We start from the raw sequence: 22,046 nt of genomic DNA, 5'->3' as shown, positions 1-22,046 counted from the left end.
TGCACACCTCAACTTTTATGTACCAGTACTGCTCAGCTAGTCACAATTCTCCCATGTATACTGCAGAATCCTGCCTCCTCACTTGTGTTCATTTTATCTTGACCTGGAACTGTTCTCTCTTGTGGCTAATTCCTGTTCTCCAGAGTTAGGCATCATTTCCTCCTCCAGGAAGTTATCCCTGCTTCATCACTCCTTTCTCTGTCATGCCCCACCCTCGTCTGTGCCCCTAGAGCACTATGCACGTACTATCTCCACTACATTCACCACACTGTACTGAAATGAGTAATTCAGATGTCTACCACCTACCTGTAAGCATACCTTTCTTTACTCAGCTTGGTATCCATATTGGCATCTTACACATAGTAGATACTTGTATTTAAAATGCATTGCAATAAAGCTCTTCTACAACAGAAGTAGATGGAGGACAACACAATCCACTGCTGCAAACTCTCAGATAAGGAAACTGAAGCAGTATATTCCTGCTTTCAGTTCTCACCTGAAGGTGTCAAGAGCTGGAGTGGATACTTCAGTTTGACTCCTAACTGAGGGACTGGATGGGTTTTCCCACCATTAAACCACTCTTCTCCTAATTAGGACTTTGAGCAACTACAATGCAAATGACGGTTACAGAATTTAATGACCTGAAATCAAAGAAAGATAACAAACAAAAATTTAATAGTTGAGAGGGTGATTGACACAAGAACTATCTACCTTGTCACCAGAGCAGTGATTCCTTGGGTCTATGTATCGATGAAGATAAAAACCTACTCATCAGAAAACTGCACATGCGAGCAAAAGTTTACATCCAATTTCAGGAGATTTACAAATACTCCCAAATCTAAGGACCCTAAGTTAACAACTCTGTAGGAAATTAACTTAATAAGAAGCCTGGCAAGCTTAGTGCCCAGACAGCCACAATTCCTGCTGCTTATCTAAATAAAATCCTAGAATTCCATTTCAATCCAGGGGAGGTATCAAAAGGAATCTCTTTAATATGTCGTCAGCGTGTTCATTAGGACTCTTGGACTACCTTATCTTACACCATGAGATAATTCAATTTTGTTGGGCTTAGTTTCTATGTAAGCATGAGAAACCCAAATAAATTATGTACTAACTACCACATATTCTTAGTTTCTCATAAACGTTAATGTCATAAAGAGAAATGCATTTTTTAAGAGATTACAACAATAAAGCCTTTATTAACAGGCTAAGGAAAATTTCAGTGTTTCCTTCAAAAAGCTGCTTTATTGACTTCAGTGACAAATTTTTTAAAAAGTTAACACGTCTTGATCTTCAAAATTATGATTTCCGTTAACATAATGACAATGGCATGTGTATAGTTAATATTGCACTCATACTGTACACCAATAAAAGTTATTAGTCTAAGTTCTTCTAAGTTCTAAGATTAAAAACCACAATGCCTTGAACTGAATAGCATGATTACAAACAGGTATTACTTAAAAACAGCAAATGTATATGCTTTGTAACACCTCCCCTTCTCTCTCCATTCCAAACCTCATTTACTTCATTAACAATTTATTTATACTTTTAAAAATACATTTATAATTTTTACAGTTGATTGATTTAAAATGAATGCTTAGATTTTAAAAAAATTTTTAGCAGTGAATTAAAGATCAATATAAGTGTATTTAATACTGATCAATGTTTGAAATGTCAAAAAGCAAAACAAAACAATCCTCTTAAATATGTGTATAAATATTTAAATACAGAAAACCTCCATTAATAGTTGAAACAAAGTATATTTAATGGCTGTACTGGAAAGGAGAAAAGGGCGATTCATGCAAGGGGAAGATTTAAAAATGAGACTTTTTAAGCAAACACTGCCTACGGGAAAGCCTCATATTTTGATAATTTAAACCTAATTTTACTTAGATATATAAAGAACTATTTTTAAAAAAACACACCCACAAGTAAAAAAATTGGTAATTTGTTTACAAAGTGCAATACTTCAATACAGCAAATTCATCTCAAAGAAACAGAGCACGTGTGGCTCCTTAGCCTTTAAAATTCCCCTGGTTTCCATTTAGGTGTCTGAACGTTTAGTCGTGATGCATAACACAAGGAGCTTGTGTAATGAAGCCTGGGCTCCGTAACACCTGCTATTAATTAATTCCAACATAAGCGAATATGAGACCTGGAAAGTAAATTGTTAACATCTGATTGATGAGGTACAGATTATCTGAATAAAATTTATGACTTGGTATCAGTTAGTAATCCCAACACAAATTACTGCTTTGTAATGAACTCTGTATGGTTTGCATGTCCTTCAATAACTGAAGATTTTTTCTGCTTTTTTCTCCAGGTCTTGGTTTGGCACAGTCCTTCTTATTTGTGGTCCCTGTGAATCCTGAAGAACGGCTGCTACTGTTTCCTTCTTCATGAAGAGTCTTTTTGGTGGTTCTTAATTCTCTCTTCTGCTTTTCTATCTTCTGTTTCTCCAGCTATACCAAATAACCAAGGCAGGGAAGAAAGGAGAATTTAATGAAAACACTCTCTTCTGACAACCAGTACTTTTAACTCTCCTACTAACTAAAATGTAAATGATATATTCTGGGTTTACTTTTTTTAAAGTCTTCATAAACCTACTGTACTAGTGATTAAAATATATAGCACCATACAAACAAGGATACAAGAGGAAACACATCAAGTGTGGTGCTGTATCAGAATAAGGCAGTGTTGCCAAAGTGCAGAATAGGGTGAGTGAGAAGAAATGAGGTTTGGGGGAAGGTCTCATGAAGGAGGCAAAACATCTGACACAGAAAATGAAAGAAAGGAGGATTTTAATAGATGGAGGAGAAAGGCACTCTAGAAACTAGTCCAAGCAGGCAAAGCAGGAGGTTCCAGAGGGATGAAGAGAGAGAGTGATAACGTACAAATACTATGAAAAAGATTTTTAATTTTTTTAATTTTATTCATTATTAGAATAATATCTATTAGAATAGATATTATTCACTATTGGAATAATGTAATTTAAAATAGGGGAACTTTATTTTTTAGCTGCTGGCTAAAATAAATTGCTGCTGGCACATTAATGTTCCATTAGAATAAAGTTAGTATAATGTACAAGAAACAAATTAGACCATTACTCCGACAGGAATCACTTGCTTGTATTTCTTCTTTTTTTAAACGTGAACTTTAGAAAAAGTGGTTAAAAGCCCAGTTTTGGAATTGAAAAGACCCAAGTTTGCACTCAGCTCTGCCATTTACCATTAAGCTGTATGTCTTTGGACAAGTTTCTTAATTTCACTTGAGGATATGCTTACCTCCCAGGAAACTTAGTCCGAGTTTCCTCATCTATAAAATATACCCAATTCATAAGCCTTCCATGAAAATTAAAGAAGATGACATACTCAAAGCACCAAGTACCTATTACTAGCAACCAATTAACAAATGTCAGCCAAATCTGTTCTGCTCCCAGTCCTCTCCATTTCATCAGTGGCACCACTACCCCCCCGTCCAAGTGATAGCCAGCAGCAAGCAGCCCTGATATTTCTACTTCCAAAACATGCCACAAATCCGTCTACTTCTCAGCTACAATCATGATGACCTCTGATAGAGATAAGCGTAAATGGCCTGGCTGGTCTCTCAGCCTCTCTGCCCCGTCACACGCCCCTGTCAGCAGTCACGGTAATCTCTTAAATATATGAATCACATTATTTCTCTCCAGATGAAAACCCTGGAGTGTGACTTCCCACTGTACTTAGTAGATATTAAATAAATGGTTGTTTTATTAATTTAATATAATTAGTAATACAAATAAAACAAATTTTTTTCACATATTTGTATCTGACATTCTTTTACAAACTAAGAATTTCTGGGTGCTTTTAAAAAGACCTGGGTAAACTGAGAACCATTTAAATTCATCACGGAAGTTAAAGTTTGTTCATATGAAGATAAGAATATTAAATATATTCAGTATCCGACAGATGTATCTTAGATGACAAAATCCAAGAGACTACAAGACAGTGTCTTTTTCCCTAGCCCACTTAACTCCAATTCTTCATAATCAAGGAACTCAATTAGTAACTGTCTAGAGTAAAGAGATACTTCCTGTAGCTCCATATCTATGATACATTTACATTGTCATTAATTAATGTATTTGAAGAAAAGGGTTTTGTTCCTGTTTTTTAATAATTAGAACCAAGTAAAGGAAACTTGAGTTACCTGGGCTTGATATTTTCGAACTTTAGTTATTTGATTGGCTTTTGCCTCCATCCTTCCCACTAACGCCTCCAGTTCGCACTCTAAGTTGTCTTTCAGTTCAGCAGTTGGTGATTCTTGGATAAGTTTTGCAAGCTGCTGGTGATCACTATATATACAAAGTAAAAGCAGGGCCTGGTTAAGTTTCCTATGTTTCACGGTTAGGTACACTACATCTCACTCACCATGGGACTGCTGCTCTGTGCATTAAAAAATGACTCAACTTATTAAACAGAGCAACAAATTTCCAAATTATCAGTGATAGTTTAGAAGTTCAAAAAAGGCACTGGAAACAAATGCAAAAGAGTTCTTAATTTCAAAGAGCTAATTATTTATATGTCTACCTGCCCCATAAGAGTATTTTACACATGTAGAAGGAAAGTCTAGAGAAGGATGCTGTTCTTCACTCACACCCTAACTATGAGGTAAGTTTACCTAAATTCAATGTACATCAAGCTCCCAAACAGGGAAATAAAACTTAAAATGTAAACCTTGGTCTTTAAAACACTGAACACTATTACCAAAGTGAGAGATTTCACCCAGAGCAGCTGTATTTGTTAAAGTTCTAGGAACTTGCTCAGTGATTGGTGCAAGGATTGTGCTCAACAAATACTTTTTGAGCGAATGAAAGACAGGATTAATAAAATCACCAAGAAGTTAAAATGAGGTTTTAGAACTAGTTGTAATTAAAAAAACAAAAATTAAAACTCACAAGCTCATTTGCCCAAATTCATCTTGTAAAGTCTGTAAGACTTCTGACAACTCTTCATTAATGCTGCTAGAGGAGGGAGGCGTTACCGACAACTTCTTACTTTTACTACTTCGTGGAGATACTTGCTTTGCCAAAGGAACGCTGTTGACTACTCGATCATTGCACAAGGCCTTACTGTGTTGCTTCATCAGATGCAAGACATGCTGAACATTGGCTACCACGGCATGGCTGGGACTGGTGGACTAAAGAAAAACGAAGAGAAGTAATTGAAGCCATATTCTCTAAATCTGTTTTCTTTTTACTCCCTAACATGGGAAAAAGACTCCCCCCAAAAGCCCATGATATAAATCTTATAGCCTAGAGTAAGTCAATTACTAAGTCCTATGGATTTAACCTCTGAAGTATCTCCAATCCACCTCTTACTCTCCACCCTGTTGTCATTCACTTGGTTTATGCACCCATCTCTATTAGCTAACATAAGGCCCTACATCACTGAGCTGCAATTTATACTCCCTGGCTGCATGCCCCACCATATCTCCTTATTTTTCTCCACTATTTGAATAAAACCTATTTGTACATGGCATTTCTTTTGTATGGCAACTTTTATACCATTCTTTAAAACCCAGTTCAAATATATAATTTTTAAAGACTTCCTTAAACCCTTCAGGTAATCAATTGGTCCATTCTCAGATCACCTATAGCATTTTTCTCTACCAGAGCATTTATCACAATATATTGTAATTGTGTTTGCATATCTATTTCACTTATTAAATAGTGTATGTACTTCCAGGTGACAGGGACTGTTATTGTATTCATTTCTCTACCCAAATAGCAGAAAGCACTAAGTTCATTTCTGTCACATAAACAACAGGAAAAATCTAGTAGCTTTTTCAAATCTTTATTTTTGTTTTGAACTAAACATTAATCTCAACAAGCTATTTCAATTTACAAACAGATGGCTGGGCTAACTTGGCTCCATAAGCAACATCTAGACAGCTTGTTTAAAATGCAGATTCCTAGGCAGCACTCCAAACTCAATCAGTGTGGGGTCAGGGCTTGGAAATGTGTACTGTTAAGTCTGCCAGTTGATTCTGATCAGCCAGGTTTGGAAACCACTGGGCTAACCTAAACAGATGCTCTTTTTATCCTAGTTTCTATTCTTAGGTAGCAAACTGAATCCAGCAATATATACAAAGAAGTATACATTACATCCAAGTGGGGTTTATTCCAGGAATAAAGGCTTGTTCAATATTTGAAAACCAATCAATGTAATCCAGCATATCAACAGGGTAGAAAAGAAAAATCACATAACCATATCACTTGATGAAGAAAAGCACTTGAAAAAAATCCAATATTCATTCAGGGTATAAACTCTCAGGAAAGTAGGAAGAGTGAAATTTCTTCAAGCTGATGAAGAGTTTTGACAAAAAACCTATAGCTAATTTCATACTCATTGGTGAAAGACTGAATGCTTTCCCCTTAAGAGCAGAAAAAAAGCAAGGATGTCCACTCTTACCACTCTTACCACTCTTACTTAACATAATACTGGAAATCCTAGCCAGTGCAGTAAGGCAAGAAAGGAAATGAAAGGCATACAAATTAAAAAGGAAGAAATAAAACTGTCCCTATTTACAGATGACATGACTCTCTACATAGAAAATCTTAATCAAAAAAATAATTCCTAGGACTAAAAAGTGAATTCAGCAAGGTCACAGGATCAAGATCAACATACAAAAACCAAATATACCAGCAATATCATGTAGAAACCGAAATTAAAACTAAATATAGGGGTCGGCCTGGTGGCACAGCAGTTAAGTTCGCACGTTCTGCTTCTCGGTGGCCCGGGGTTCACCAGTTCAGATCCCGGGTGCAGACACGGCACTGCTTGGCATGCCATGCTGTGGTAGGCGGCCCACATATAAAGGAGAGGAAGATGTGCATGTATGTTAGCTCAGGGCCAGTCTTCCTCAGTGAAAAGAGGAGGATTGGCGGCAGTTAGTTCAGGGCTAATCTTCCCCAAAAAGAAAAAAAAAAACAACAAAACTAAATACAACTTAATTGTTGAAAAAAATATTTGGGTATAAGTCTAATAAAACAGGTATGGGACCAATATGCTGAAAACCACAAAACACTGATGAAGGATCTAAATAAATAAGAGCTACACCATACTCATGAGCAGGAAGATGCAACATAACAAGGATATCAATTCTCTCCAAATTGATCTATAGGTTTAATACAATTCCTATCAAAATTCCAGCAAGACTTTCTTTTTTCTACAGAGACAAATTTATTCTAAAATTCATATGAAAAAGGAACAAGAAGAGCTAAAACAAGTTTGGAAAGGAAGAATAAAAAGTAGGCGAAATCACTCTCCCTGACGTTAAGACTCACCATATAAAGCTACAGGAATAAAGGCGGTGTGGTATTTGCAAAGAAGTCAGCACATGTATCAATGGAACAGAACCAAAAATGCACTTTGACCTAATAAGCTTCATGTTGTATCCAAAAATTATTTCAAGTGGACCATAGATTTAAATATAAAGTATACAACTATAAAACATGGATGAAAACATAAGTGAAAATCTACAGGACGTAGGTCTAGGCGGAGTTCTTAGACACGATACCATAAGCATGATCCATAAAAGCAAATCAATCAATAACTGGATTTCCTCAAAATGAAAAGCTTCTGCTCTGTGAAGGAGTTTGTTAAGAGGATGAAAAGAGAAGCTACAGAGTGGACAAACATATTTGCAAGCCACTTATCTGATACATGACTTGTATCTAAAATATATACACTTGCAAAACCCAACAGTAAAACAAAAAAAATCCCATTAAAAAAAGGGCAAGAAATATAAATAGACATTTCAGTAGAGGATATATGGATGGCAAATAAACACATGAAAAGAAGTTCAAATAGGATTAGTCATTAGGGTAATATAAATTAAAACCACAGTGAGATATCACAATATACCCATCAGAATAGTTAAAATAAAAAGAAACAATATTAAATGCTGGTGAGGATGTGGAAAAACTGCATCTCTCATACACTGCTATGGGGAATGTAAAACAGTACAGGCACTTGAAAATAGTTGGGCAGTTTCTTTAAAAAACTAAACCTACATTTACCATACAACCCAGCAATCCACACTTCCGGACATTTATCCCAGAGAAAAGCAAATTTATGTCCACACAAGAACCTGTACACGAATGTTCATACTGGTTTTATCTATAAATGCCAAAAAGTGGAAACAATCTAAAGGTCCCTCAATGGGTGAATGGTTAAATAAACTGCTGTACATTCACACCATGTAGTGCTACTCAGCAATAGAAAGGAAAGAACTATGGATACACACAACAATTTGATGGATATCAAGGGAATTATGCTGACTGAAAAATCCAATCTCAAAAAGGTCACATACAGCAATGATTCCATTTATGTAACAGTCTTGAAATGGCAAAATTATATATATAGTGTGTTGGTGGTTACACAAATATACATGTGATATAATTGCACTGACCTATACAAATGTGCAAGCACATGCATGCATGCATACAGACACACAGGAGTACATGTAAAACTAGAGAAATCTGAATACGGTCTGTGGAATGTACCAATGTGAATCTCCTTGTTTTGCTACAGTACTATAGTTACGTAATATGTGACTACTGGGGTAAACTGGCGGAAGAGTACATGGGGCCTTTCTGTACTATTTTTGTAATTCCTATGAATCTATAATCATTTCAAAATAAAAAAGTCAATCTTAACATGTTTTTATGAAGACAATTTAAATTCAACCATAATCAAACAGTTTAGATATACACTCTCCTTTCCCAGTATGCTGTCATCAATACAACCTTGGTTACCAAGACACAAATTAATTTGTCTCATTAACAACCTTAAATGCAAATATACATATTTAAGTGTAAAAATGTGTTGAATATGGGGAATCACTATTTTGCTCATAACTTGTAATATGTATTCACTGTACTAATTACCTATAAACATACTTTCAATAAGCATACAGTTTTCTGAAATTCTTTTTCTTGTCATTTTTCCGATTATATTTATTAATATAGTTTTATGTCTGTTGAATCTAATAATAAAAAAACTGGAACTTGTATGTCTTTTAAATTTCATTTTTCTAGTAATTCATTTTTATTATATTTTAAAAATATTTTATCTACGACAATGTATAATTAAAAATAAAAACTGGCCCTTCACAATATATAGTTTGCGAAACCCTCAGCTAGGTGACAGCACGTTCTTAGATGTTTGAATAATATTTCACAAAGAGTACAAATAACTTCAAAAGGAGAGCTCAGGTTGAAAAGCCCTGTCTTTGAACCTGTCCTGTTCAACCTTTGTATTAATGACTTTAGTAAGAATTACCAAAGACAGGCAACTAATTTGGGGATTAATAGGCAGTTAATTTAGGGATAACATGACTATAATGGAAGACTAAACTAGATACTAAACTAACATGGGCCAGGGTGAATCTACTCCTATAGAATTTCATTTGATTAAAAATTCTGTTAAAAAAATCAACTCCACAAGTAAAGGACCCACGGAGGCTGCTGCAAAGACTCCAGAAAAGACCTGTTACTTCAGCTGACTCTAGAATTAATGAGTGAAAGGGATGATGTAGCTTCTCCTGTAACATTAATGTGACGCTAGGCTGAGTTAACAGACTATCTAGAACATGACAAAGACTCTTATTTTCTGCTAGTCATAGCACACTTGGAGGGCTGTATTCAATTCAGGAAGGAAGAGAGTGATGAGATGTTAAAGAAACTCATAAAGCACATCCTATGATTAATAGCTGAAGAACAAAGGCAAGTATTTATCTATAACCTAGAATAGAGTAAGGAGATGAGAATAAAGATAAAGCTATCTTCAGAAGTTTTAAAATTTTCCAATAATCAAGGGTTCATTTGTTCTACGTGGATCCCTGAGAGCAGAAAAATACCAATGAGTAGAATTTATACAGTAACAGATTTCAATTCACTTAAGAATTTTCAAATAAAGCTGTCTAGAAACGTAATGGGCTGTTTGAGGTATAATGAGGTCTCATCAATAGATGTATCTGAACAGAGTACACACCATTATTCTGGAGTTTATATAATGAACACACTGGACAGGGAACTGTACTAAGTGGGTCCCGAATCTAACTAAACATTAGACTGGTACTAGGGAACAGTTAAAAATACTTTCTAGAATCCATACCCAGAAAATTCTGATTTAACAGGATTCTGGTGGGGCTTTGTAATCTGCTTTTCTAAATGCAGAGTCAGTGATTCTGATGCAGTTGGTCATCCCCTGAGAATCTCTGTTTCCAACCCAATTCAAAGATTCTATGGTGAAGCCAAAAAAGCTTGGTAGGAGTAAGAGATAAAGGAAGTAACACAGGTCAAAAGACGGTCTGCAATCCAACACGACATTAAATTTAGGTTTAAGGACAGCAAAGAGCCAATGGCAATACTTTTTTTAAAAAGTGATTTGTGCTGGGCTGGCCCCGTGGCCGAGTGGTTAAGTCCGTGCGCTCCGCTGCAGGTGGCCCAGTGTTTCGTTGGTTCGAATCCTGGGCGCGGACATGACACTGCTCATCAAGCCACGCTGAGGCGGCGTCCCACATGCCACAACTAGAAGGACCCACAACGAAGAATACACAACTATGTACCGAGGGGATTTGGGGAGAAAAAGGAAAAAATAAAATCTTTAAAAAATAAAAAAAATAATAAAAAAAAAAAAAGTGATTTGTGCTTCATACATTTACAAAGGGCAAGTGGAAAAGCTAGGATCACTGAGGATTTACTATGGGGTTAAAATAAATAAATAAACAAATAAGCCTCTCGAACTCACAATCCAGTTGGATATTTAAGGCATCTATACATGAAACAACCAGCAACAAAAACAGTTAATGAAAAAGTGGTATAAACTAACACAGTGTTAAGCATTTATTAGAAATCACTCAGTACTTGCTGGTACTTGAGAGAATTATCATCTCTCCATTTAAGCACTAAAGGAAGATGAGATTCAAGTCTATGTATCACTGCTGCTTGGATAACGAGTCCTGTAAGTATTATGGATCTACGGACAAATAGGATGTGATTTCTGTTTATTTAAATATCTTATCTATATCTAAATATAAATCAACAAGGTTGATACTGAAAAATCTAATACTACAAATATACTATTTCCTATTTCCTTGCCCCCTATCTGCAACCATACCTTCTCCAAATGAGAGTCTCTGCTTTTGTCCATAACTTCCCTTCCACATCTACTTTATATCTGCTTTAAAGCATCCCCTGGTCTCCTCCCTGCTCCCCCAATCCCATGAACCCTTCTTCCATTTAATTCTCATACCACTATGATCCACACTGGTAAAGGGAGCAGAAAAACGTTTCCACCATTTATAGGCATACAGGCAAACATGTAAATTTAATTCAAAGATCTAAGATGTACAAAAAAATCCAGAGCTTGACCTACTCACCTTTCCAGCTACAAATGGCATATCACCCAAGCATAATCTATAATGTGGTTGTGCAGCAAAATAGTTCCTAGAACCTTTCTGAATGCAAAGGAAAGAAAAACAGTTTTACTCACATGACAATAAAAGCTGACCATACATCACGAACCTCAAACTCCAGCTTACTGCTGGGCTACTCCTTGCCTTATCTATATTAGCATTAGGGTCTTGAGCTCCTAATAATACTTGTCAACATGCATTCTAGCCTAGGAAAGGCTAGGAAGAAAAACTGGTACCTGACAAGACAGCAATTACAGCCTAAGTAGAGAAATAGTTTGTGTGTGTGTATACACATAAAAACATTTTAAGAGCAAAAGGTGATTAATGTAATACTGAATAACAACAACTAATATTTGTGCAGTGCTTTGTAGTTCTAAAATGCTTTCATATATATTATCTCACTGTCAGGGTAAAAAGTTAGAAGTAAATATTACTTTTCCCCATCTTCCCAATAAAGAAACTGAGAGCAAGAGATTCACTCCTCCAGGGTCAGTACCACAGGGTTTACAAGTGTTTTTGCATAAATTACACCAAGTAATAATCAGCACTTTGGCTTACTGGTTTTGCTTTCATACCTTTTCTGGTGGTTTTGACTTCTTTTTTTTAATTCTTCTTGCACTGGGAGCACATGGAGTTGCCTTATCTTCAAAGATAAGTCTATTTGCTTCTAGACCAGTCTGCAACTGGGAAAAATATGAGTCTAAAGTTATGCTGTAGAAATAAAAGCTATGATTCAAATGTGAGATGTGCCACGTAAAGGCCTGTAAAAGTCTGCAGTAGTAGCTGACTGAAAAACACATCACAGCTGTGTAACTGTCTTCAACTAATCTGTCAACACTTGTCAAATATTTTAGATCAAAACCAGTCTCTTGTTTTATCTTGAAGTGCCGTGTTATAATTTCTCCTTTCTTTAGCCTGGAACCCGAAAGAGCTCCATTATTTGTAGTTCCTCCATAAATTACATCTAATGAGTTAAATGCATTATATCTAACTCCAAACTGATGCTTCAATGTTTCCTTCTTTTCACATGTGGCCATCTACAACAGTGCCAGACACAAAGCAGCTGGAGAGCAAAATACATTTCTTTCTCTTTTATAAACTCATACACTTATGATGTTGAGAAAAAGGAATTGGAAATTTATTTCCAAAAGAACTGGAAGGTATGTGAGCAAATGTTATTAAGCCCTTTTCTCTAGAAGCTTAGTAAATCCATTAACTTAAAAATAATTTCCTATCCACATGGCAGAAATTCCACAAGCAATTACTAAGGATTTCAAAAAAGGACTACTGTTTTCCCTAAACCAACTTACAACTTTGCTTAAAACACACACACACACACACACACACACACACGTTTATGTGTATTTGTCTAGAAGAGTAGCTTTCAAACCTGCCTATGTATCAAAATTGTCTGGAGTTTAAGAGAAAAACTCAGATTGTCAGGCTCCTCTCCACACCTCATGATTTTGAAACTTACAGGTTGGGGAAATTTGTATTTTAAAAGTATTTTAAAGTTCCCCAGTAAATTATGATGGAGCTGAATAAACACTCAGAACCAATGGATTAGTTAAAAGAAAAATGGAGATCATTACCAATACTTCCCACAATGACCGCATTCTTTGGGGACAGAATCTCTTCAGGGACAAAGGAATATAGGGGTCTCTACCCTCAGGAACATTTACACTCCCACACATCTATCAATGCTTTATCCACACTAAACTGAACAGATATAATTCAGTGAACAGGAAATTACTAATCTGGAAGACTTATAAAGCCAATGAGTATCAACAGTATACAGAAGAACAATTTCTTGAATATTTTAACTTACAGCTTATTTAGTTCTTCCCAGTACTTGTCATATATTTGTGTAGCAGAGTTTTAACATTTTAAAGTACTTTCATTATCCTTCCCTTGTTTGATCCCTCCAACACTAAGAAGATATGAAATGAAGACCACTTTATCACTGGTAAATCCAAGCTCTAACTGGTTAAACATCTTGCCCAAGGCTACACAAATTAGGGTTAGCTAGACTTGGAACCACATATCATCCATGGCCATCGTTCTTCCACTAAAATAGTCTTCAGTATCAGAACCCAAAACCTTTCTTGATACTATATTATCAGTAATAATTGATTTGGGTCCTATTTTTTACCTGCTAAATAAAAAAGCAAAAACAATAAAAAATAATTTTTTAAATTCATAAAATAATGAACTTGTTTAATTTTGTATTTCATGTATAATAGAACTCACTTCTACAATGTGTATAAAGCACAACCCATAGTTTGCATGTTACCAGTGAGTGAATGGAGACATGGTTAAGTGGCCTACCCTAAAGTGGAATGAGAAGCCAAGTAATTTCAAAATTTGTTGGTGGTCAAAAATAAAGCCATATAACTATATAACTCAGAAAGTACACTGAGGAAAAAAAATATACAAATTAATAATAAGGTAAATATTTGAGAAAGAAAATATATCAGGTTTAAAAGAGAAATGTTAAGTCACTGAATTCGGGGAAGCAGTGGAAGAAACAGACAAGATAACAAAGATGGGATACTAGAATTTTACAGTCTTGCGAGCACCCGTATGATGTGATACTGTGGGCATCTGGCCACAGCCTGAACTGCAGTGCCTCCACGCCTAATTATTTTGGAATCAGGACCTGCTTATGTTAATATTATAATGAAAAATGATACATGCAAATGTTATAAAACTTAAAGACTTTGGAAGGGGGAGGGCAACATATGGGAGGTATTTGAATAAATAAGCTCATAAAGGGAGAGTCTTCAGTTCTAAACAGAAGTATTTTACTGAGCCTATATGTAAGACTTATTGGGTACATGTGTAGCTACATCTTCCACAAATGCAGTTCTGGTTGGTACACATAAACTCAATGTTTGTATGAATTCAGAGTGCCTCATCTATTCTACCTGGTGGCCAGTGCAAGGAATAAAATCCAAGACTAGGATAGAAGTGAATAGAGCTTCTGTGAAGTAGTATCAGCTATTGGGGCAGCCCACTACACTACCTCAACTTCAGTCCTGGTAGCTTGAGGCCACCAAGGATAAGGAAGCACCTATAAGGAGGATATTGAATGATAGCTTTCAAACATCTCTGACAGTAACCCTGTGAGAATCTTTACATGATTATGCATTAGCTTATTTTGTATAGTCAATTTTTTAGTTTACTGATTTTTTTTATACGCTGATTAAAACCCCACAAATTGAAAAACTCTAAAGTACTCAGCTTTTACTCTCTGCCTATAAAAATACATGTTTATAATTTTCCATATTAAGGTACATCTAAGAATTTATATATTGGACCTTCCAAAATATAAGTAGTCTAAGAAGCTCACATTTAATCATCTATTCATATATAAAGAGTAATATGAGGGGACAGCCCTGTGGTTTAGTGGTTAAGTTCAGCGCACTCCAACTAGGTGGCCCAGGTTTGGTTCCCGGGCGTGGACTTACACCACTTGTCGGGGGCCATGCTGTAGTGGCTGCTCACATACAAAACAGAGGAAGATTGGCACAGATGTTAGCTCAGGACAAATATTTCTCACCAAAAAAAATAAAGAGTAATATGAAATATGAAGAGTCTACCTGCTCACATTCAACTTACCTCGGCTGCCTTAGCTTGCATACGTTTCCTTTCCTGTTCTTCTTCACGGAGTTTTGCTTCCAACTCTTGCATTTTTTTCTAGTGAAAAGAATATTAAAAGTGGTAACAGTGAAAAAAGTCTTAGGGTCTACTTGTAAAATTTTAATATAGCAACATAGGAACGTGTTGTAAAATTTTAACATAGTAAATATAAGCCTCTTAGTTTACTCTAGTAATGGCTCTGGGCTTGTCAGTATCCATGACATTCTCCTTTGTGAATCAGTATCAGTCATTTGTGAGGTAGCTTTAAGGTAGTTGAACAGAATTATGGGTAAAATCTATGGCCAAAGAACACAGTTCTGTATGAAGGCATATACATGCCGCATGGAAGCTGAATCTGGAACTTAAGTCTCAGCGGTATTAAACACTTCCCAAGTGAATCAATTAAAACTAAATTTAGTACAGAGAACAACTTAAGTTAACCAAGTGATACAAGCCTTAGGAATACTCAAAACCATACGCTCCTTCAATATTTCCAAAAAGAACTTCTTCCTCATGTCCATCAAGACTGTAAACTGAACATCCTCTCCAAATTTACATTTCTTCCTTTTAAAAATTCCTATATATTTCTTTGCTATAAGATCACTTTTCTTCCTATAAATATCCAACATTATAAAATCATTTTACAAGCAAAACAGTATTATGTATTGATCAGTAAAAGAGACATTCACTGACTTCTGCAAGGGCCTGCATCGTGGTCAGTTTGTTATACTCCTGTTCAAGTAGATCCAATTTCTCAAGTTGGCTCTGAACGTGTGTTTGATCATGTTGTCGTTCTCTTTCTAGGGAAACCTGGGAAACAATATTAAATACACCATAACAATTTGACAAAAAACCAAAAACAACTGAGTGTAATTTATGAATACACTGTACGCTATTTATCTGACCTTTCACAAAACTACTTAGATACTGCAGAGGTAGTCTAGGAAAACAATATTAAGATGAAACCACAGGAACATCAATCAATACACACAGAATCCTATTCTTACTATATACTATTGTAACATGTGGTTCTATATAGTGCAACTATCATTATACTCCGGGATTACAGGGATTTACTAGATATATAGGCTACACACACACATACACACAAATACTTTCAATTGGTCTTATTCTCTTAACCAGTTAATCTCTTAATTAAGGTAATAATTATGCTTTTAGTATCCATCATTTACACTTCCTCTGAATTCTACGCAGAACATCCATTATTATTACTTTTTTAGCGTTAGGGTCAAGGATTTAAAAAGACTGCCTCCTATTAGATGTAAGTAATGATAGTCACATGGGAAACCATTAAACCAGAATAAGAAGTGGAAATATGCTAAAATGTGGTCTACTGGTAAAAAACCAAAACAGTAAGTACTTGAACTTGTAAACAGTATATCTTTATACACAAGTCTTTAGCAATAGGTATCATTGTTGTTAGTGCCACTGAGTTGATCCCAAACCCTAACGACTCTGTGTACAGCAGAGTGGAACCCTGCCCAGTCTTTTTGCACCATCCTCTCACCTTCCAGTGCTGTATCAGATAATGCTCCCTTGCTATTCATCGTGTTTTCATGGTCAATTTTTTCAGAAGTGGGCAGCCAGTTCCTTCTTTCTAGTCTGTCTTAGTCTGGAAGTTCCACTGAAACCTATCCACCATGGGTGACCCTGCTGGTATTTGAAATACCAGTGGCATAGCTTTCAGCATCAGAGCAACACACAGCCATAACAGTATGACAACTGACACATACCGGTGTGGTTCCCTGACTGGGAAATGACCCCAGGCCACCTCAGTGAGAGCGCTGAATCTTAACCACTAGACCATCAGGGCTGGTAACAGATATCATACTAATAGAAATTTGAATAGGAAAAAGTAATAGAAAACAATTTTCTCAGAAATTTGCGTGAACTACTAACTCCCTCCTATTCACTGTAGTGGACAGTTATTGCTCTTAAAGAATACATTAAGTTAAAAATTGGTACAAATCATATTTTATTTCCAGTTACTGAAACTATTCTTATTAAACAGGCTATTTAAAATTTCCCAATGAAACAGGGCTGTAATTCAAAGACATTTAGTATATATGTCTAATAGATATATTAGTCAAGACATCTTACTATTGTCTTACAGATGCTTTCTAACCTGAGAAGTGGAATATCCCAATGAAGAGAATTACTTTATTACTGTATATAATGTTTGCCATTTCCAATCATGTGGCAAATTGAACTGATCACCCCCCTTCCCCACCCCATCTATCACATAACAGTGTTAGACAATACAGCAATAATAATAAATTATTACATAGCAAGTTTCAAAGCAAGAAAGGGAAATCTGTAGATGCAAAAAAGATAAAGGAACTCAAAAGCAAGTGAAGGGACACTGAAGCCAAATATCACAAGAGGCAGTTTTGGAGGCTTGGTGAATAAGATATACTGGGAAGATGACATAAAATCTCAGGCTATATACCATCTGCATGATGCAAGAATCTTAACCTATTAACATAAATCTGGATCAGAAACAGTGAAACCCATCAAGCCTCAGGAAAGGCAAATCCACAACTGCCTCATAAGGCTACACACACAACTTAGGAAGTATGGAATTCCCAGGGCAGACAACTCTAAAGAGTATGTGTTCACCATAAAATATATATAGCTCTCATAAGGGAAAAAAAACCCAACCATAAAGGAGAATCAGCAGACGTAACAAATGAGAAGACTGATACTCTGAAAACATCAGATAATTTAAAAGAAATTGAGAATTGTTTATAGTGTTCAAAGAGATAAAGGGAAGGAATAAAAACCAAAGTAATAGCACATTCAAATAAAAAAAGTAGGTGGACTGAAGAAGACTCAATTAGAAACAAAAAGATATGGCCACTGAAATAAACTCAATAGCATAGTAAAGGGACACATGGGAATTAATTACTGAAATATTTTCTCAAGTATTGTCATGCATTTATTCAAATATTTCTTTTAAGTCTAATATCTCCAAGTTTGACCAAAAGCAGACTGAATACAGAAAGTACATAATTTCCCTTTCACACTGCTGAGCATCTAACAAAACGTTAAGCATACAGACCTCCAAATTTTGCATAATAAAGTCACGATGCCCTGAAATTGTGGTCCTCATGGTGAATTCAAATTCCAGATTCATAACAGGAAAAAGAGGTATGTTTTAAAAAATCTATTTGAGACTGATGTTGCAGATGTCCTCTCACAAACAGGGCAGTTACTTCAGTAAAAATACCTCTAGTGTGACACAGTAAAATATTTTTGTTATGCAATTCTAAAGAGTTGTTCAAGAACTGTGAATCTGCTACCTCACTTGAGCCTTTAAACAAATTCAAGAGGTAGAGTGGTACATATGATTATTTCTATTTTTTATAATGTAGACTCAAAGAAGTTAACAGGACTTGGAAAAAGACCACACAATTAACTGTATAGTATTTTTCCAATTTAAGTAAAACTACCAAATACAGCAATAACAAGAAGGCCAATCAAACTTTCAGACACCATAAATGACGCTGAGTAATTTCAGTCCTACACTGTTATACGTTCAAAAGCAGAAGCTACCAAAGCTGTGTGCAGAGGACGGGGCAGTATGTGTGTGACGGTTACCCAAAAAGGAAACCTCTCTTGAAAGCTATGCTGAAAACAAAAATCACATTTTTCTCAAAGCTTACCCTGGTAGTTATTCAAAGTGAACTGCTGGTACTATTACCAGTGGTTACTTTAAGATAAAAGGAGAAATGATTATTATAACAGCACCATTAGTCCTCACTAAGCAAAAAGGTCTTTATATCAGTCTAATTTTCCCCATAACTAACTGTTCTCGAGAATGAATCTGTGAGGTACTATACCTGTTTCTCTAAGACAGACGTCCTTTCCATTTCTGCATGCTTTATCATAGTACGCATGTATTCCAATTGCTTTTCTAAAATATTACATTTATTTTCTGCAGCTAACAACTGAGATGTCAATTCTAAAAAGAATACATAAGAAAAGCAGAAATTAGATCACTCATAGAACAGTTTTAACAAGCTGTTTAACAGGAATTGAATCTACTGTGAAGACAATAAATACTTTCCAGTAGCCCTATAACAGCTGACCTAAGTCATTCTCTTTCTATTTGCTAGTACAATCCGCCTCGAATTCAGTCAGTAAATAGAACACGACATCAGTACTTGCTCCTCAAAATGCACCAAATATATGCAATTTTGTAGTGCCTGAAGACAGTGACCACTAGAAAACATTAACATGGAATTTCTTTTACAGTAATTTTACAATATTTAGTTTGACAGTGTTTTGTTTCTTCCATAATTAGACAAACCTCGATTGTGCTTTGATTCCTCATTCTTTGAATTCTCCCTTTCTTGTATCTGTTCATCCAATACTTTCTTATACTCAATTGTTTCTCTAGACAAGGTTTTCACACTTTCTTCTGCTTGAATCCTTTCAAGTTCTAAGCGTCGAATTTTATCTTGAAGATTCTTCAGAGCAGAAAATATGGCTGCCGAACACAAACATGGATAAAGTAAGATAACAATAAATATGGAGAAAGTTCACTGAAAAATAAACTCATCTAAATAAAATTTAAATAGATGGGTGGGTCCAGTGGAGGATCACGCTTCGGGAACAATAAAATGCCAATTATTATGTCATTAATTGTTTTTTAAAAAAATCTATTTAAAGACATCTAAATATGCTAGGTTCTCAAGTAAAGAACAAATTACCATGGTAAAAATATTTAGCTAATTATACAAAATTTATATAGCTGACCCAAAGTACATTATTAACTATCAATCTTTTTCCGTTTTATTAATAGAATCATATGTAGAATCCAATTGTAGAGTTAAAAATAGTCAAGCACAAAAAGCACTAGCACTCTTTCAACTGTCCCCCCAAATTTCTGATTATAAAAGTAAGACATATTCACTGTAGAAAGCACAGGAAAATACAACGAAGAGAACAACAACTGATACTCCTACAACCTACCAAGAGATATTGATTCTCATTTTTGGTTATTGCTTTCAATCATTTTCTATATGTGTAAAATAAATTGAGATCAAAATTAATTTTTGTTTTTCACGTTAGCATTATGAAACTATGAGCATTCCCTCATGCAATGAGGTAGTCTTAAAAGATTTCCTTATGATCAATAATTAAAAACTGAAAAATTAAGTTACTAGGTCAAAGAATATTCATATTTGAAAGGCTCTTGAACCAGAGTAAAGTACCTCCAAAAAGAGTTACGTCAATTTACACTTTCATCAGAAGTATACGGCTTTGCCAACACAGACCAATATTAATCACAATATCTCCACCATTCAATTCAAGAAACACATGCTACTTCTGGTTATTTTATTTTGCATTTCTATTAAAGTATTTTTATATATATAATTGATGAATTTTTCTATCTTTTATGAATTTCTTTGCCCATTTTTCTCTAAGAAAAAGTTTCCTCCTTCCACTCTACTTGTCTTTAATTTCAGTCTTGATGTTGTTAATTTGATGTACAGATGTTCTGACTTTTCATTTAGTTATATCTAACAATTTTTCCCACCAAGCTCTTTGTTTATATATGGAGAACATTATTCTGTAACCTCAAGATTAGATAAACTTTGTATTTTTCTTTATTATACATACAGTTTCATACATTTTTACATTTAATTGTTTAAGTCAAATAAAAGGTAATTATGTATCGAAGGAAGAACTTTAAACGGCAACTTTATCATATACCAAATACACACATGCACCTATATATATATATACAGATATAATTATTACTTACACATATATACCTAAGACAGCTTCAGGACTTACTTTTATTCTGGTTTCATTAATATTATGCCAGTATTTTAATTATTAAAATTATCAACACTGCCAGTTCCCCACATTATATAAATCTTTAAAACATTTCAAAATTATTCTTACTCAGTATTCAGAACCATTTTGTCTAAACAATGATTTAAATGAAACTTCATGTAAACCATACAATAGGTAGGAGGAACTGCTTTTAAGTCAAGCCTCTCACTCAAAACAAGGTGCACTTTTCCTTTATTAACGCAATTCATTCACTCACCGATTTTTCAACGCCTAGGATGTGACAGACCTAAAATAGGAATTGATACATTTTATAACATAATCAGCTTTGTTTTTCTTTTTTAATTCAGGTATAATTGACATACAACATTATTTTACCCTCAGGTGTACAACACGACTTGATATTTGCATATATTGTGAAATGATCACCATAATAAGTCTAGCTAACATCCATCACCATACAGTTACAGAATATTTTTTTCTTGTGATGAGAACTTTTAAGATTTATTCTCTTAACAAGTTTAAAACATGAACACACTATTACTAACTATAGTTGCCATGCTACACATTAGATCCCCATAACTTATTTATTTTATAACTGGAAGTTTGTACCTTTTTGACTCCCTTTACTCATGGTGCCCATCCCCCACCCCCACCTCCTATTCTCTGTATCTATGAGCTTCTTTTTCTTAGAAACCATATATAAGTGAGATTATATGGTATCTGTCTTTCTCTGTCTGAATTATTTCACTCAGCATTATGCCCTTAAGGTCCATCCATGTTGTCACAAATGGCAAGATTTCACTCTTTTTTTTATAGCTGAATAATATTCCATTGTGTCATATATACACCACGAATTCTTTTTCCATTTATCCATCAATGGATACTTAGGTTGTTTCCATATCTTGGCTACCGTAAATGCTGCAATGAACACGAGGAGGGGGTATGTATCTTTTCAACTTAGTATTTTCATTTTCTTTGAATAAATAGTCAGATATGGAATTGATGGATCACATGGTAGTTCTATTTTTAACTTTTTGAGGAACCTCCATTCCATTTTTCTTGTGGCTGGACCAATTTACATTCCCACCAACAGTACACAATGGTTCTCTTTTCTC

The 22,046-nt window shown here is 35.0% G+C and overlaps 1 protein-coding gene across 1 annotated transcript in view; it reads right to left on the bottom strand.

The window, feature by feature from the left end:
• Window positions 1–1,225: 1,225 nt before the first annotated feature.
• The window catches only part of CEP57 (centrosomal protein 57), a 40,452-nt gene continuing 19,631 nt past the window's right edge, over window positions 1,226–22,046 (bottom strand). Inside the window, exons 3-11 of the mRNA XM_046684778.1 lie at window positions 19,436–19,615; window positions 18,966–19,087; window positions 15,796–15,912; window positions 15,082–15,159; window positions 12,036–12,143; window positions 11,425–11,502; window positions 4,934–5,175; window positions 4,186–4,330; window positions 1,226–2,462 (exon numbers count right to left, since the gene is read on the bottom strand). Coding sequence (XP_046540734.1) covers window positions 2,229–2,462; window positions 4,186–4,330; window positions 4,934–5,175; window positions 11,425–11,502; window positions 12,036–12,143; window positions 15,082–15,159; window positions 15,796–15,912; window positions 18,966–19,087; window positions 19,436–19,615 — 1,304 coding nt within the window. The 3' untranslated portion in view covers window positions 1,226–2,228. The remainder of the gene's footprint in view (window positions 2,463–4,185; window positions 4,331–4,933; window positions 5,176–11,424; window positions 11,503–12,035; window positions 12,144–15,081; window positions 15,160–15,795; window positions 15,913–18,965; window positions 19,088–19,435; window positions 19,616–22,046) is intronic.

Source organism: Equus quagga, chromosome 14, assembly GCF_021613505.1.
Source record: "Equus quagga isolate Etosha38 chromosome 14, UCLA_HA_Equagga_1.0, whole genome shotgun sequence".
In the NCBI taxonomy this organism is placed as follows: Eukaryota; Metazoa; Chordata; class Mammalia; order Perissodactyla; family Equidae; genus Equus; species Equus quagga.
The sequence above is the reverse complement of the archived record's forward strand: the minus strand, read 5'-3'. Positions and strand labels throughout refer to the sequence as shown.